Source organism: Aplysia californica, unplaced genomic scaffold, assembly GCF_000002075.1.
Source record: "Aplysia californica isolate F4 #8 unplaced genomic scaffold, AplCal3.0 scaffold00111, whole genome shotgun sequence".
Lineage (NCBI taxonomy): Eukaryota > Metazoa > Mollusca > Gastropoda > Aplysiida > Aplysiidae > Aplysia > Aplysia californica.
This window is the reverse complement of record NW_004797381.1, coordinates 248737-262053: the sequence shown is the minus strand read 5'-3', so window position 1 is coordinate 262053 and position 13317 is coordinate 248737. Positions and strand designations below refer to the sequence as shown.

The 13317-nt window shown below is 38.6% G+C and overlaps 1 protein-coding gene across 1 annotated transcript in view; it reads left to right on the top strand.

Moving 5' to 3' along the window:
- The window catches only part of LOC101856645 (DCC-interacting protein 13-alpha), a gene marked incomplete in the record, with an annotated part of 38010 nt that extends 24959 nt beyond the window's left edge, over window positions 1-13051 (top strand). The window contains 6 exon segments of the mRNA XM_013081014.2: window positions 74-182; window positions 1135-1221; window positions 1475-1607; window positions 2047-2097; window positions 8783-8848; window positions 11249-13051. Of these exon segments, the coding sequence (XP_012936468.1) occupies window positions 74-182; window positions 1135-1221; window positions 1475-1607; window positions 2047-2097; window positions 8783-8848; window positions 11249-11527 (725 nt within the window).
- Window positions 13052-13317: the final 266 nt, after the last annotated feature.

Sequence of the window (13317 nt, the reverse complement as noted above, 5' to 3'; positions counted from 1 at the left end):
AAAAAATGTTTCCATAACGAGAAGCGATTTTCCTTGTCTCACATGCTCACATTATGTTGTCTGTTGCCCCCAGGAGAGCAGCTCGTCCACTCCACCATCCGTCAAATCATGGCTGCCCGAGCCATCCATAACATCTTCAAGATGACCGAGTCACTCATGATTGTGTCCAGCGAGGGAATGAGGTAGCTAGTTAGCTGGGTTATTGGGGTGTTGAAAAGGGGAATGACTCTCCTGTATATGGCTTAGCTCAACAAACACTCCCCTCACGCCCAAAACCAGTGCAAAAACACTCAAATACACCCACGCTATGTTGAAATAGTGCACACAGTACTGTCCACTCCCTTACCCAGGAAGTTGAGTTTGTTTCAGAATGCTCTCAGGTCTGCTGGGGTAATTGTATAGATTGTGAAGCGCTTAGAGCTTGCTGTTGAGCGGGGATTTGCGCTTTACAAATGCTATCTATTTTTATTACCCAGCACCTCCAGACACACTAAACTCTCTAAAGTTATTGTGGTTCACACCGATGAGTAGAATGCACATTTTACTTCATTTCTCTGCTCTGTATTTCCAGGGTAGCATAACGTGTGTTTTTGATATTCTTTGGGAATTGATATATGTTCTGTTTAAAATTCAGAGATATTTTCTTTTCTTTTCTGAGCAACTTGTATTTTCTGTGCTTTTTCCTTTTTGTTAAGGGAAGCCCCTTTTCAGATATTTCTCAAGTTTTGAATCTTTAGTTTTTTAATTTTTATCTCCTATCTATCACAGACCATTTTCTGCTTTATTTACGGATTGATATGTCTGTTTTGTTCTCAGTCCAGTGTTGTGAGTGATTTGTCAATTTCAGTTACAAAACCATCCTTTTTTTGTATTTTAATATCTGCCATCCTTTTCCCCTTTCTTTAGGAATTTGGAAAGGTTTTGAAGATTCCGATATTGGAATATTAGCAGTCCCGTGATGAACTTGTGACATCCTTCCTGGGGTTAAGACCAGCAGTTTAAAGAACTGTCTATCCTATGTATCAAGAACCCTGTCTAGGTTTTTGTTAAAGTTCTTTTTTTTTTAAATACATTATTTTTTTCCATGGTGTTGGGGACTCATGTTCTGTGTATCGCTGTGTGTTTCCTTTCCAGGCTGATTGACCCCTCCAACAATGTGGTCAAGGTGGAGTTTGCCCTGATGGACATCTCCTTCTGGTCAGCCCACCCAGACAACAACAGGTAGGTTACACTAAAGTGCCTTGTCTCATGGTGTCAGTGAGCTGTTTAGGTGTAATGTTACCACTTAATGAAATACTTTCTAAATGCCCATGGGCTATGTTTCCTTCATATAACAGTTTTTTGTCTGCCAAAAAAAAATGATTTGACTCCACTTGATTACATCTGGTTGAGACTATTCTACTGCACTGTTTTCCTAGTTGTGGAAGTGTGGGCGGCACATTTGGATGACAGCCAACCTCTTTCTTCTCTTTAGGTTGTTTGGTTTTATCACTCGTAGCCGTCCGGCAGCATCCAGTCCCGCTGTGCCTGACGACAAGGACAAGGGTTCTAATTCAGTACCCACCTTTGCCTGCCATGTTTTTGAGAGCAACTCGACAGCTGAAGATGTAAGTATATATCCAGCTGAACAAAGTGTTTCTCAACTTTCTCAGATTTCATTTTGCCCCCTGAAATTTTCCTCCAATGAAACTGGGGGGTTTTTCACGCTCATCATATTATGGAGAAAGTCCTGCCAAACCCTGGGGACACATTGACTTCTCAGTGTAAGACTTGACCATGTGTCGCTTTCTCAAAATGGTGTTTGTCAGTCCAACATTAAGCAGTCACCATTTGTGCATTCCTGTCTGCTTTGAATTTTAATCAATAATTCTTTTAATTCCCTAGTCTTTTTACCTTTGGTTTATTTAACTACTGGCGAGTATTGCCATTGTATTAATTAATGACAATTTTTTAAAACAACTTTGAAGGAAGGAATTAGTGTCCAGTTAGATGTTACACTTTTTAAGAAAGTTGCTGATTGAATACAACTGATTTCCTCTCTGACAGATCTGCCAAGCCATCAGCACAGCCACGAAGATTGCCTTCCAAGCGTTAATGGTATGTTTTACTCCTCTTTTTTGTTTTCATATTTATCTTTTTGCGTTGGTAGATGTTTCTCGATGTGCTCACTTCTATAGATGTTTGCCGTCGCTTTACAGATTAATTTTATACCTCATGCTTTTATGGGACTGTGACTTTTGAATTATTAATTTGTTTGCTTCTGAGTCTTTCAGATAATTTGCATTCTGTGTTGGTGTCTTTTTCACTTTAAAAAAAAAAGTAAGACAAATTGTGTGCTTATGATACAGAGGAGTAAGAAGATCAAGAGTAAAATTCCAGGGGAGAGGGAAGTGGAAGGGAGAAAAGTGGGGGTGGAGTGTAGAAGAGTTTTTCAGCTGTACAGAATTGATTGCCACGACATCATGTGGATTTCATTCGAGCATTGATTACTGACAAGGAAAATCATGTCAAGTTGTAAGCATGCTACATTGTGACAGCACTTCAAACATGTTGTTTGTTATTACTCGCAAGAAAAGTATGTCGTGGTGATAACAATGTTATAAATTAATTTCAGTTCCCCGCTCAGTGCTTGCACATAAAACGCAGGAGGCCTAAACTGCATCATTTGGATCAGCTGCTATTTGGAATAAAAAGAAAAATTAAATGGATAATTGTGAGGGAAATACTTTCTTCAGTCTCCCATGCCAAATTCTCCATGCTTTGTAATGATCTGTCACTGATACACACTTGATCAGCAATGATTGTATTTACAGCACACTTGCAACTCGGTGGTATTACTATTTTTGAATTTTCCCAGCGGACATGCTTTGTGTTATGTATGTGTCATTTTGCCTACAGCCAGGCAGTTTGTAGTTTTCTCATTTTGCTGCTTTCTTTTGCCAATATTCCCACAATTGTTATTCCGTTTTCCTTTTCAGAAACAGCAAAATTCCGAGTCGCATCGTATGTTTCACTTTCGCTTTCTCTCTCAAACGAATGCTTTGTGTCTTCTCTTTGTGTGTTATGTTAGCCTAGAAATGTTCAATATGCATCTCTGACTCTGTTTCGCTTTGCGCCAATGCACATTCCTCAGATATAAGTATTCTAGCGATTTTTCCAAGGAAAGAATCGTGGGAACCCAAGCTACCCCTTCTGTTAAGCTGTGATGTAATCAGTGTTCTACTTACTCTAGCTGTGGCGTCATCTGTGCTGTAGGCAGGTTTCACTGTAAGGAGAGGGGGTCTTGATTTCTTCAGATTCTTAACATTTTAGTCTTGGTATTGGGGGGGGGATCCAGAAGCTTTGGTCTGAGTTTTACGATGTAGTAAGTTGAAAATGGAAAGTGTTTTCATGTTCATGCCTACAATTAAAAATTTTTCATTTGAGAGATCATGCCGGTCTCTTTAGTTTGAACTTTGTAATATTAGATTTTGCTTCATTATTTATGACCTTTTCATATCTTCTGAAAGGTTTGAGATATCATATTCTACTGTATATCTCTAATTCTCTTAACCTGCACTGAACTCGGGTTTTGGTGAAAATGTGTAAACAAACTTGGTGTGATTTTCTACTTCTTGATGTTTTCATCATGCTTAAAAGCATTTTCTGCCTGCTTTCGTCAGTATTATCAAGTCTCTCTCACTGTATCAAGCTTTTTATATATTGACCTCATGGCTGTTGAGATTGTCTGACAGTACTGTTACCACCTTGCTGAGTTTGAAGATAAATTCAGGCAGCATTGAATTAATTATCTTTGTCCTGAGATCTGTACCGTATCATTGTTCTTTAAACTACACATACTTTTGATGTACTTGTTATATCATCTAGAACTTGTGCTAGATGGTCATTCTTTTTGCTATGTAATACAGTCATTGTTTGCATCACTGTTAAAATTTGAACCTGTTGTGGGATTTCAGTGGATGCTGCCTTGTCATTGATAGCTGTTAGATTTTACATACACACCTTAATAAACAGCAGGAAAAGAGACATTGAACTGATTGCAGAAACAGGAGCAAAAGAAAAGTGAAGAGCAATGTCAGTTTTTTATGTTTATTCAGCAACTCTCGCTCTTGCCCTTTATTGCAATGCCATGTGGTTAATAGTTCAAGTTTGAAAAGCTTTGTTGGCAGATTAAAAATAGATGATAGCCTGGTACGTTGATGCAATTGTTTTTCATAGCATGAGGCACAATACTAAAGACTCTTGTCACTTGCTTTTGTATGAGAAATTATACCACACCACTATACTGCCCCCATGATATCTGTAACATTTGTTATACAAGTAAATGTTGTTGTAACCCTTTAACACAGAAATAATCAATATAGTCTGTGTTTTGGTGATCTTGCTGAAAATAACATTTCCCACTGTTTGTGTCTCCGTCATCACAAATATAAAATGCAGTCTAGTCTAGCAAACAAGTTTTTGTCAATTGTCTGTTGTGACAAACACTAGCAACTACTGCTATTTTGTCATCTGCGTGATTAAGTTAAAAGATGATATAATGAGGATTTATCAAGCAGAAATTTTACTGAGGTTAGAGGGCGCCTTTCTTACATTCTTATTTTCTCTTCTTTGTCTATACATCTGTCTGTCATATTGTGGGCAACGAGAAGGCCCTACTGATAGATTCTACTTCTCTCATACCTGTCTGTTTTTTCGTTTGTGACCTTGTGTGTGGTTGGGTAGTTGCCACTGCCCCTAATTGTGTGAACTTACTTGTTTTTTGCTAGGATAAGGGGATAAAGAAATTTTTAAAATGAGAAACTGACAGTTATAGTTTTGGTAGCCTTCAAGAGTAGTGGCACAGTGTGATGTTGTGTGTAAATTGTGTATCATGAGAAAGCTCCTGTATGTTCTGATGTAGCCCCAATTGTTCTGCTCTCTTAGACTTGAAAAGAGGCCTCTTTTGTGAGGACCGCCGCATTTTGGCATGTTGAAATTGTGTGGTAGGACTGAGAATGTTGCTTTTATTCTTGTTTTTATTTTATTTTCTTGTTAGAGGCTGAATGACACCTCAGAGAGTCCTACTTATTTTCTTATTCCTTCTGTTGTTTCTGCTTTTCTTTCCCGGGGGGGGGGGGTTGCTGGTAGGGGGTGCTTTAAGTGATGTTCTTTATGTAGTTTTAGTGCTTTCCCTTGTCTCGAATGAACAATCAAGCACTCTTTTGGACTTGGGCTGTGTTTCTGGTAGGAAAAAGGACCTGTTTTGGCTTTGTGAAACACCTCCACTTGTCTGAAACTAGAATGTCGTTAACATGGTATGGCTGTGAAGATAGGAACTCTGATGAGGTTTTTGGAAGGCACTCAACTCAATTTGAATCTTGGATGGCTTTTTTTTTGTTAAGTTGCTACCACCATGTCTGCTCCTGTGTCCCTACCTTCAAGAGTTGTCCTTAGATATCACTAGTCACTCGTTTTGTTTTTTTCGATCCCTTTTTTGTGCAAGTCAGTTGTCTTGTTTTTCTGTCATCAACAGCCATGGTTCCATTGACATTTTGCTCTTTTGTGAAACAAGCAGGCTGTAACTCCTCTCTGTACAGTCTTATCTTACACTCACATTGACGTGTTGTCAAACCTCAAGTTCTGCTGAATAATAATAATAATAATAGATAGCATTTGTATAGCGCATATCCCCGCTCAACAGCAGGCTCTATGCGCTTTACACTATATTATTACCCCAGCAGACCATAGAACACTCCGAAACATGCTCAGCTTCCCGGGAAGCATACAGTGCGAGCAGCCGATTAAGCGCTCAAACACTATAAACTGACAAGATCTTTCGCTGTCTATAGCTGGATACCCATTCCCACCTGGGTGAAGTGAGGAAAATTCGTGTAAAGTGCCTTTCCCAAGGACACAACGTCGGGCCCTTGACGGGATTCGAACCCACGACCTTACGGTTGCGAGTCCGAGAGCCTAATGAAGAAACTATCGTTATGATACTGTGTTGTATGGGTGGTGGTTTTTGGTGTGAGGCACTTCTGGTAGGTTGTACTTTTTTCCTCTGCCTCTATTGTTTATTTTTGTCTTTTAAAAAAAAATTTAGTACGATTTTTATGGCACTTGCTACACAATAAGGTCATATAAGTGCCGAAGATTAGAGGTGTTACAAGAGAGTAACAAACACAAAAAAGAAGGAGGGGATATAAAGATGATAGATGTTTGATAGGAAAGAAGAAGCAAACCACACCAGAGCACCCGCCAACCAACCACTATTTTTATGGGTTTTTTCTTTCCTGTACAAAATGAACAGTCTAATGCCGAAATGCTTCTCTTTCCTCATATTAAGCTTGGCGTATTCATCCTGTTAGTGAATTTTAGTGTATGAGCACTTTTACAATGTTGCTCATTTAAAAACTTTGACTGAGCAAATTGTGCGAAGTCGCAATACTTCCGTATAGGATGTTGCTGTTCTGTTTAGTCTGAGGCATTTCACTTAGATGTATGGTGTATTGCTCTTTAATTAATAATAATAATAATAATAAATAGCATTTGTATAGCGCATATTCCCGCTCAACAGCAAGCTGTAAGCACTTTATACTATATTATTACCCCAGCAGTCCATAGAACACTGAGGAAAATTCTCAACTTCTCTGGAAGCATACAGTGTAACCAGCTGATTAAGTGCTCAAATACTAACAAACTAACAAGATCTTTCACTGTCTATAGCTGGGTACCCATTCCCACCTGGGTGAAGTGAAGAAAATTTGAATAGAGAGGCAAAATGCCTTTCCCAAGGACATAATGTGGGGCCCCTGACAGTATTCGAACCCACGACCTTACGGTTGCGAGTCCAAGAGCCTAACCACAAGGCCATAATACTTATGAAAGGAAGGGGGTGGGGGGTTGGAAGGCACCATTGGTAGGTCCTACTTCTATTCTTTCCTTTTTTGTTGCTGTCTGTTCTCCCAGGCACAAATGACCCTATTGCTTCAATATTCTTCTTTTTACTCAAACTAAGAATTCTCATGAACCAGTATCACTTTTATCCAATTGTTAGAGATATTCATATTTCAGTGGACAAAGGTCCATCCTGTCTTTTGAAGACAGACAGATTTACAGAATATCTGAGAGGGTTATAGAATAATAATTGTATTATTTCAGTGATAAATAAGGTGTAGATCTTATCGGCTCTGTCATCATTTACCCAAATGAATCACATCTTTAAAGAGGTCTTGTGAGACTAAAAGATGTGTGCTGGTGTATTTCTGTCTCTGAGATTGTTTGTCTGTGCGTACTCATAGCACAGTTTGAGTGGGTTCAAGAGTAGTAGTAGGCTGCACTGTTCCATCTCTATAATCCATACCATTTATTCTGTTGATAGTTGGCGGGTGCTCAAGTGTAGTTTGCTTCTTCTGTCCAATCAAACATCTATCATCCTTATCTCTCCTCCTTTTTTATGTTTGTTACTCCCTTGTAACACCTCTAATCTTCGGCACTTATATGACCTTATTGTGTTGAAGGTGCCGTAAAACACTTACTAAAACAATACCATTTATTCTGTATCTGTCAAAATATTGTGTCCTTTGACTTTGAAGCATAAGGTTAATCAGGCCAGTATGTGATATAAAATGCCAGTGGCAGCGTGTGTCACAAAAATTATCAATGCTTTGCACCCTTTTGCATCCACTAACAGGCTCTTATGTATCGTGTGCATTCCCATAGTTTATGTGTACACAGCCCGTAAGCCATTTCTGGGGGCATGTCCTTTGTTTATTTTATCTGGACTGCCATGCAAATAAGTGAGTGGGGGATGGGCGGGCACCACTGGTAGGTCCCTTTTCTTTGACTTCCCTCTTTTTTTTCTGTCTCTCTGTCTTCCTTTTTCCCAACACTAAATGACCGTTATTGTGTCGATGTGCTTCTCTTGACTCTTTCGGAAAAACAAAAAAGCAAATAGCTGTTTCAAATTCCTTCTGGGCATCCATGAACTTGGAACTGCTCTTAAAATTATCAATGCTCATGCTCCTCCCCCACATTAAGCAGGCCTCAAGAAGAAGATTTTGCAACAACCTTATTCAGTGTTTAAAAATCAATGGGATTAAATCCCATAGAATGGTGTGTCTTATCAAACTTTTAGCTGTGCGTGGAACAGCACCATTTTCATGTGGCAAAACTATGTATGTAGTAAGACCAAATGAGAAGCATGGAATAGACCACACATCTCTCTGTGGTTAGGTTTCACATCACTGTGTTTGTCTCGCAGCAATGAAACTTCCGTAACAAGCCATGTTTTAAAGATTTTAAGACCAGCATTTGTGGTGTAGTGGTTAGACACTTTGCCATCACTGTGGTGCAGTGGATAGGCACTTTGCCATTGTATGCAAAATTCCTTAGCTCGATTCCCGTGTGGGGAGAATTTAAAGAAAGTATCTTCATCTTTCTCCTGGGATGTTGTGTCCCTCTCTCCGCTTTTTGACTCTGATGTGCAGGATATGAGCCTGCTTTGTTCGTGGTAGAGCATTGATAAGGGTGTAAAAAAAAAACCTGTTTTGTTCGTTCTTGTTTTTTTCAAGGTATCTCTGTTTGTCTTGTCATTGGAAATTTGAATACAGCGTGGAGAGATTTGCTACCATTGATTTATTCTTTATTCTATGGTTTTGCCGTCAGTGTCCCGCTTGCTTAGGATAGATTTTATGTGCCAGTGCTGTTTGATTTTCTGATAGTTCATGATTGTTAGGCTTTTGCGCTGTTTACTTTGATTTCATTTTTTTTTTCTTTCTTTTTTTTAAAATTTTCCAAGGAGAAGCGAAAGGGGGGCACGACAGGAGCAACAACTCCTAAGCCAAAGCCACAGACTGATGAAAAGGTAACTGTGTGGTTAAGTGTTGCAAGGGCTCTGCTAAAATTTGTTGGTTTTGATATTGACATGATGTTGATTTGTAGTGCATGTGTTTGTCTCTTCAATGTTACATTACAGCATGGGTGTTCGAGTCGGATGTTTATTCTTTGATTTGCTCTTTCTCTTTGGAAGTGTTTCATTTATTTGTTTCAGGGGTGTCAGGGAGATGAGGGAGTTGTTGCAGAGTGTGATCTGCTCCTTCTATTCTCTTCCGATATCACTGTCTTTATCTGTTTCTGGCAAAAAGTGGGTGTTAGAGTTCTGTCTCTCTGGAAACTGCAATTTAGCTCTATAACCCCAGGTGAACGATGGGAGAACCCAGTGAAACTCGTCCGGTCCCCAAGTGGACGGTGCCAGCATCCGGTTGGATGTCAGGGTGCTTTAAGCATTACTGCTATGGCAGTCTCTTACGAATCCAAATAGATTTATTTTGACTCAGAAGTGTTAGATAAATGTATAAACTACTTCCTCTTTCACTTTGACACAGTTTTAGTCATTTTAGGAATATTTTGCGTGTATCCTCCTTTACGTGTTTCACAAGATCTGGAAAAAATTCCATCAAAACGTGAAAAATAATTCTGGGATTGAAGAGTTAACAAGAATTTTCTCTTGTTGCTTTATGGAGCCATGCTTTTTCTTGGCTCTCAATGAAAATTATAGTGTTGATTAGTACTACTCAAAGAAGGAAGTGTGTCAGATATATTTGTATAAATATTGAGGTGATAAGCTGTCTCTTTGCATCCATCTCGCGGGTCTAGAGGAGAACTATTCTAAGTGACATTTTGCAGATTTTACAGGAAAAGGAAAAACTTTCTCATTTCAACAGAACGCAATTCTAGGATCCGAAACTCACATGTAATGTAGAAAAAACAAACACGGGCTCATTTTGTAAATCGTTTTCTAATCAATTTCTTCCATTCTCGATAAATCAAAATGTCTTTTAAAATACTTTTCTTCTGAACAAAAATGTGAGGAAAACTATTGTACCTGCTGCACAGAACAGTATTCCATCGGATTTCTCGAAAGAGCGGAGGAAAGGTATTTTATGGGGCAGATAGAATAGTTCTTGGCAGAACCATTTGAGAAGAAAAGTATGCTTACTTACGCTTTTACAATATTTTTTTTCATTTTCTACCACAGGTAGCAATTTTTTAAGTGGCAAAGTATTTTAACTGCAACAGATAATACTTTTCCTCAAAATGTTTTCTCAAGTAGGAGATAGAATAATTTATCTTTGGGTTGTGACTCAGTCAATTTTAAAGACACAGCTCTGACGTTTTAACACAAGTTGCGTCCCTTGGAAGTAGTAAAGGCCATTAAAAAATCTCCATTTCGGTTTGGACGTGTCACTTGGAATAGTTTTCCTCTACACCCACGAATGTGGTTCTGTTTTTTATATTTTCTCCCCCCACACACACACACACACACTCACAAGTTTTTATCTCTCCTGTCTTTCTGGTGTCCTTATGGAAACAAATATGCTGTCCACCTCTGTCAATTTGAGTTAAAATGAATAAAAATCTTCTCTCTTTTATTTTGTTACATTTTACGAGATTTCAGGGAATGTCTCTTAACTGATGATGAGGCTCCTCCAGAGCTGTTAAAGGATTGCTCACCCACAGACTTAAAAATTATATTGAATTTTTATTTTTTAATTGACATTTATTCTCTCTGATGGACAGTTCATACAACTTCACAATAATGCACTTACTAAGCAGACCAGTACATTCCAATTAACATCCCAGCAGGTAATTATACCTTCTCTACTGGTTGCTAAATTCACACCTGGGGGAACTGAGGAAAAGAGACTGACATAAATTTCCTAAAGCCGTTCCTGGCTGAGCGAAGAATCCTTCCCAGAAAAAAATGGTTTTAGATTGAGTGTGAGGTGTGATGAAATGTATGGTGATTACCCCCCACACTCCACCCTTTAATGGAAGAGGAGAGGAGAATAAAAATAGCTTTCCTCAGAATGTGATGTTATCTTCTGTGTACATACACATTGCTCACTACCTTCTCTGGTCAACATTTTTGCAGCATGGACAGTAGTGTAAAGCGCATAGAGCCTGCTGTTGAGCGGGGATATGCGCTATACAAATGCTATCTATTATTATTAGTGTGAAGATGATAATGTTATGTCTTTTTTTTTTTTTATAGGAGAGGGTTTTACGGCGCTCGCAACTGCATAAGGTCATATGAGCACCAATTTTTGTCTGTATTCATGGGCGTGAAAGGGACTACAAGTTGAGGAGTCCGAAGGATTTGCCTAGTAGGGAAGAAACAGATGATTAACTTAAAAACGGGTTCAAAAATTCAACCACTCTAGAGCAGGACTAACAATAGCTGACATTTTGTCTCTTCACACAGTCCATCCTGCTCCAGAACATCCAGAGTCTCTCGGACGAGGCCGACAATTCGATCACCCTGAGGGAGGACAACACAGACAACATGCATCAGGACACCGACGACCGGCCCGCCTCAGGCCTCCCTCTCAGCCCCGACGGACGCTTCCTGATCCTGAGCTCTGTGGACGAGCCCAACTCCCCGGCCTCGCCCATGTCCACCAAGTCGTCCGAGCCCACCAGTCCCATCCAGTTGGGAGATGGGGCAGGAGAGGATGAGGAAGAGAGTGAGTCTGAGGCGTAACTCTTTCTACTCACAGAACATTTTATCTGTTGTTTGCCGTTATGATGTCCAACAATTTTTTAATTTTTTTTCTATATCAGCGGTTAATAAATGTTAGCGGTCAGGATGTCTTTGTTAATTTTGCTGAACAAACAGAACTCATTGCAGGTCACATTTTGTTCATTTCTGTGAATACTGAATACATTTTACATGTGATTTCGGTTTACTGGAATGAATTTCTGAATGTTCTGGGCTTCGATATTTTATTTAATACTTTGAATAAATTACTGCCTGTCCCAGAATTTTACTAAACAGATGAGGGAAAGATCATAAAGTTTAGTCAACTTTTCAGAGGGAAGCATAAGAAACTTTGATGCCATTGTAATCTTTCCTGACTGAAAACATTAATCTATGGGCATTTTTTTATGTGATATTTTTCTCTTTTTGAAGGCAATTCCATTGTATTTAAAGAATCCAAGCTGTATATAATGAGATAGTCAGAAAATTTTGTAAAAAAGTGGTAAACGAACAGATCTAAGAGAGCCACTGACGGCCAAGGGTGAAATTGTGGTGATGGATTTGTGAGATTTCATTGTTACGAGCCCCCCCACCCACTTTTATGAAAGTAGAGAATAAAAGTCTCACAGATTTTTCTTCAGAATGTGAATTTACATGAATATATACACACTGCCCACTACTTTTTCTTGTCAACATGCTGTCAGCATGCACAGTTCGTTCTTAATTATTATAATATTATGTCTGTGTTCATGGGATGTGATGAGACGGTAACCTCACTGAGATGGCCTAGAATATGTTCTCTGCAATTGTTGGTTTCTTTAATTTCAATATTTATCTCATATTGACTAGCAGGCTGATGTTTGAGAAATTGTGCGAACCTTTAGTGGTTGAATTTCTGAACACATTTTTTTGTTATTCAACTGTTTCTGAACGATTCTTCTTTACTACGCAAATCCTTCGGACTCCTCAACTTGTTGTCCCCTTCTCCCTTTTTTTAATTGATTGACCTTATCAGGGGAGTAGTATTGCCTTTAAAACTGAGTGATTGTAATTATTTATTACATTATATAAAACATGTTTAATTTTTTTTCATAAAATGTGTCAGTGTGCACACACACACACATTGCATTGTTCACATAGTTTATATTATTGTAACATTCTGACAGCAGATGAGTCATTTCATGGTAAATATGTGGTGTCAGATCTTTGTTTGGCCCAAATGGAACATTTTGAATAAGACGGATATTTATTTTTTTTGAGCTGTGAGGTGAAGAATATGGTATGTTGAGTTGTCATTACAAGTGTGGATAGTTATTGGCTGGAATTGTGTTTCATATTCTTTATTGTAGCAGCGATGGTGATTGACAAAAGAGATATATTTTAAAGTCCAGGCCATGGCAATGTGTGAAGACTTACTGATATGGTGTCCCCACTTTGTTTCTGGTATTGGTACAGCAATGCTAGATCACCCTGAAATATTGAAAAATCCAGCTCTTACTTTTATAACCTATTTTAAATGGGAAAAAATTGCTTTCCCTTTTGATGTCAATGTTGTTGTTTTTTTACTATTACAGCAATGGGAGAAGATTGCTTTCCATTTCGATATGAATGCTTTTTTTTTCTTTTACAACAAAGCGATAAAATCATTTTCTCTTCTAGTGTCTGCGCTTTTTTTGCTGATGTAGCAATGCTAGAGGGTGATGTTTTTTTTATACCGGGGTTTGAATTTTCTCATCAGAAGTCTGAGAGTACTTGATTTGTATGATATTGAGGCTTCCTATTTTGCTGTAGAA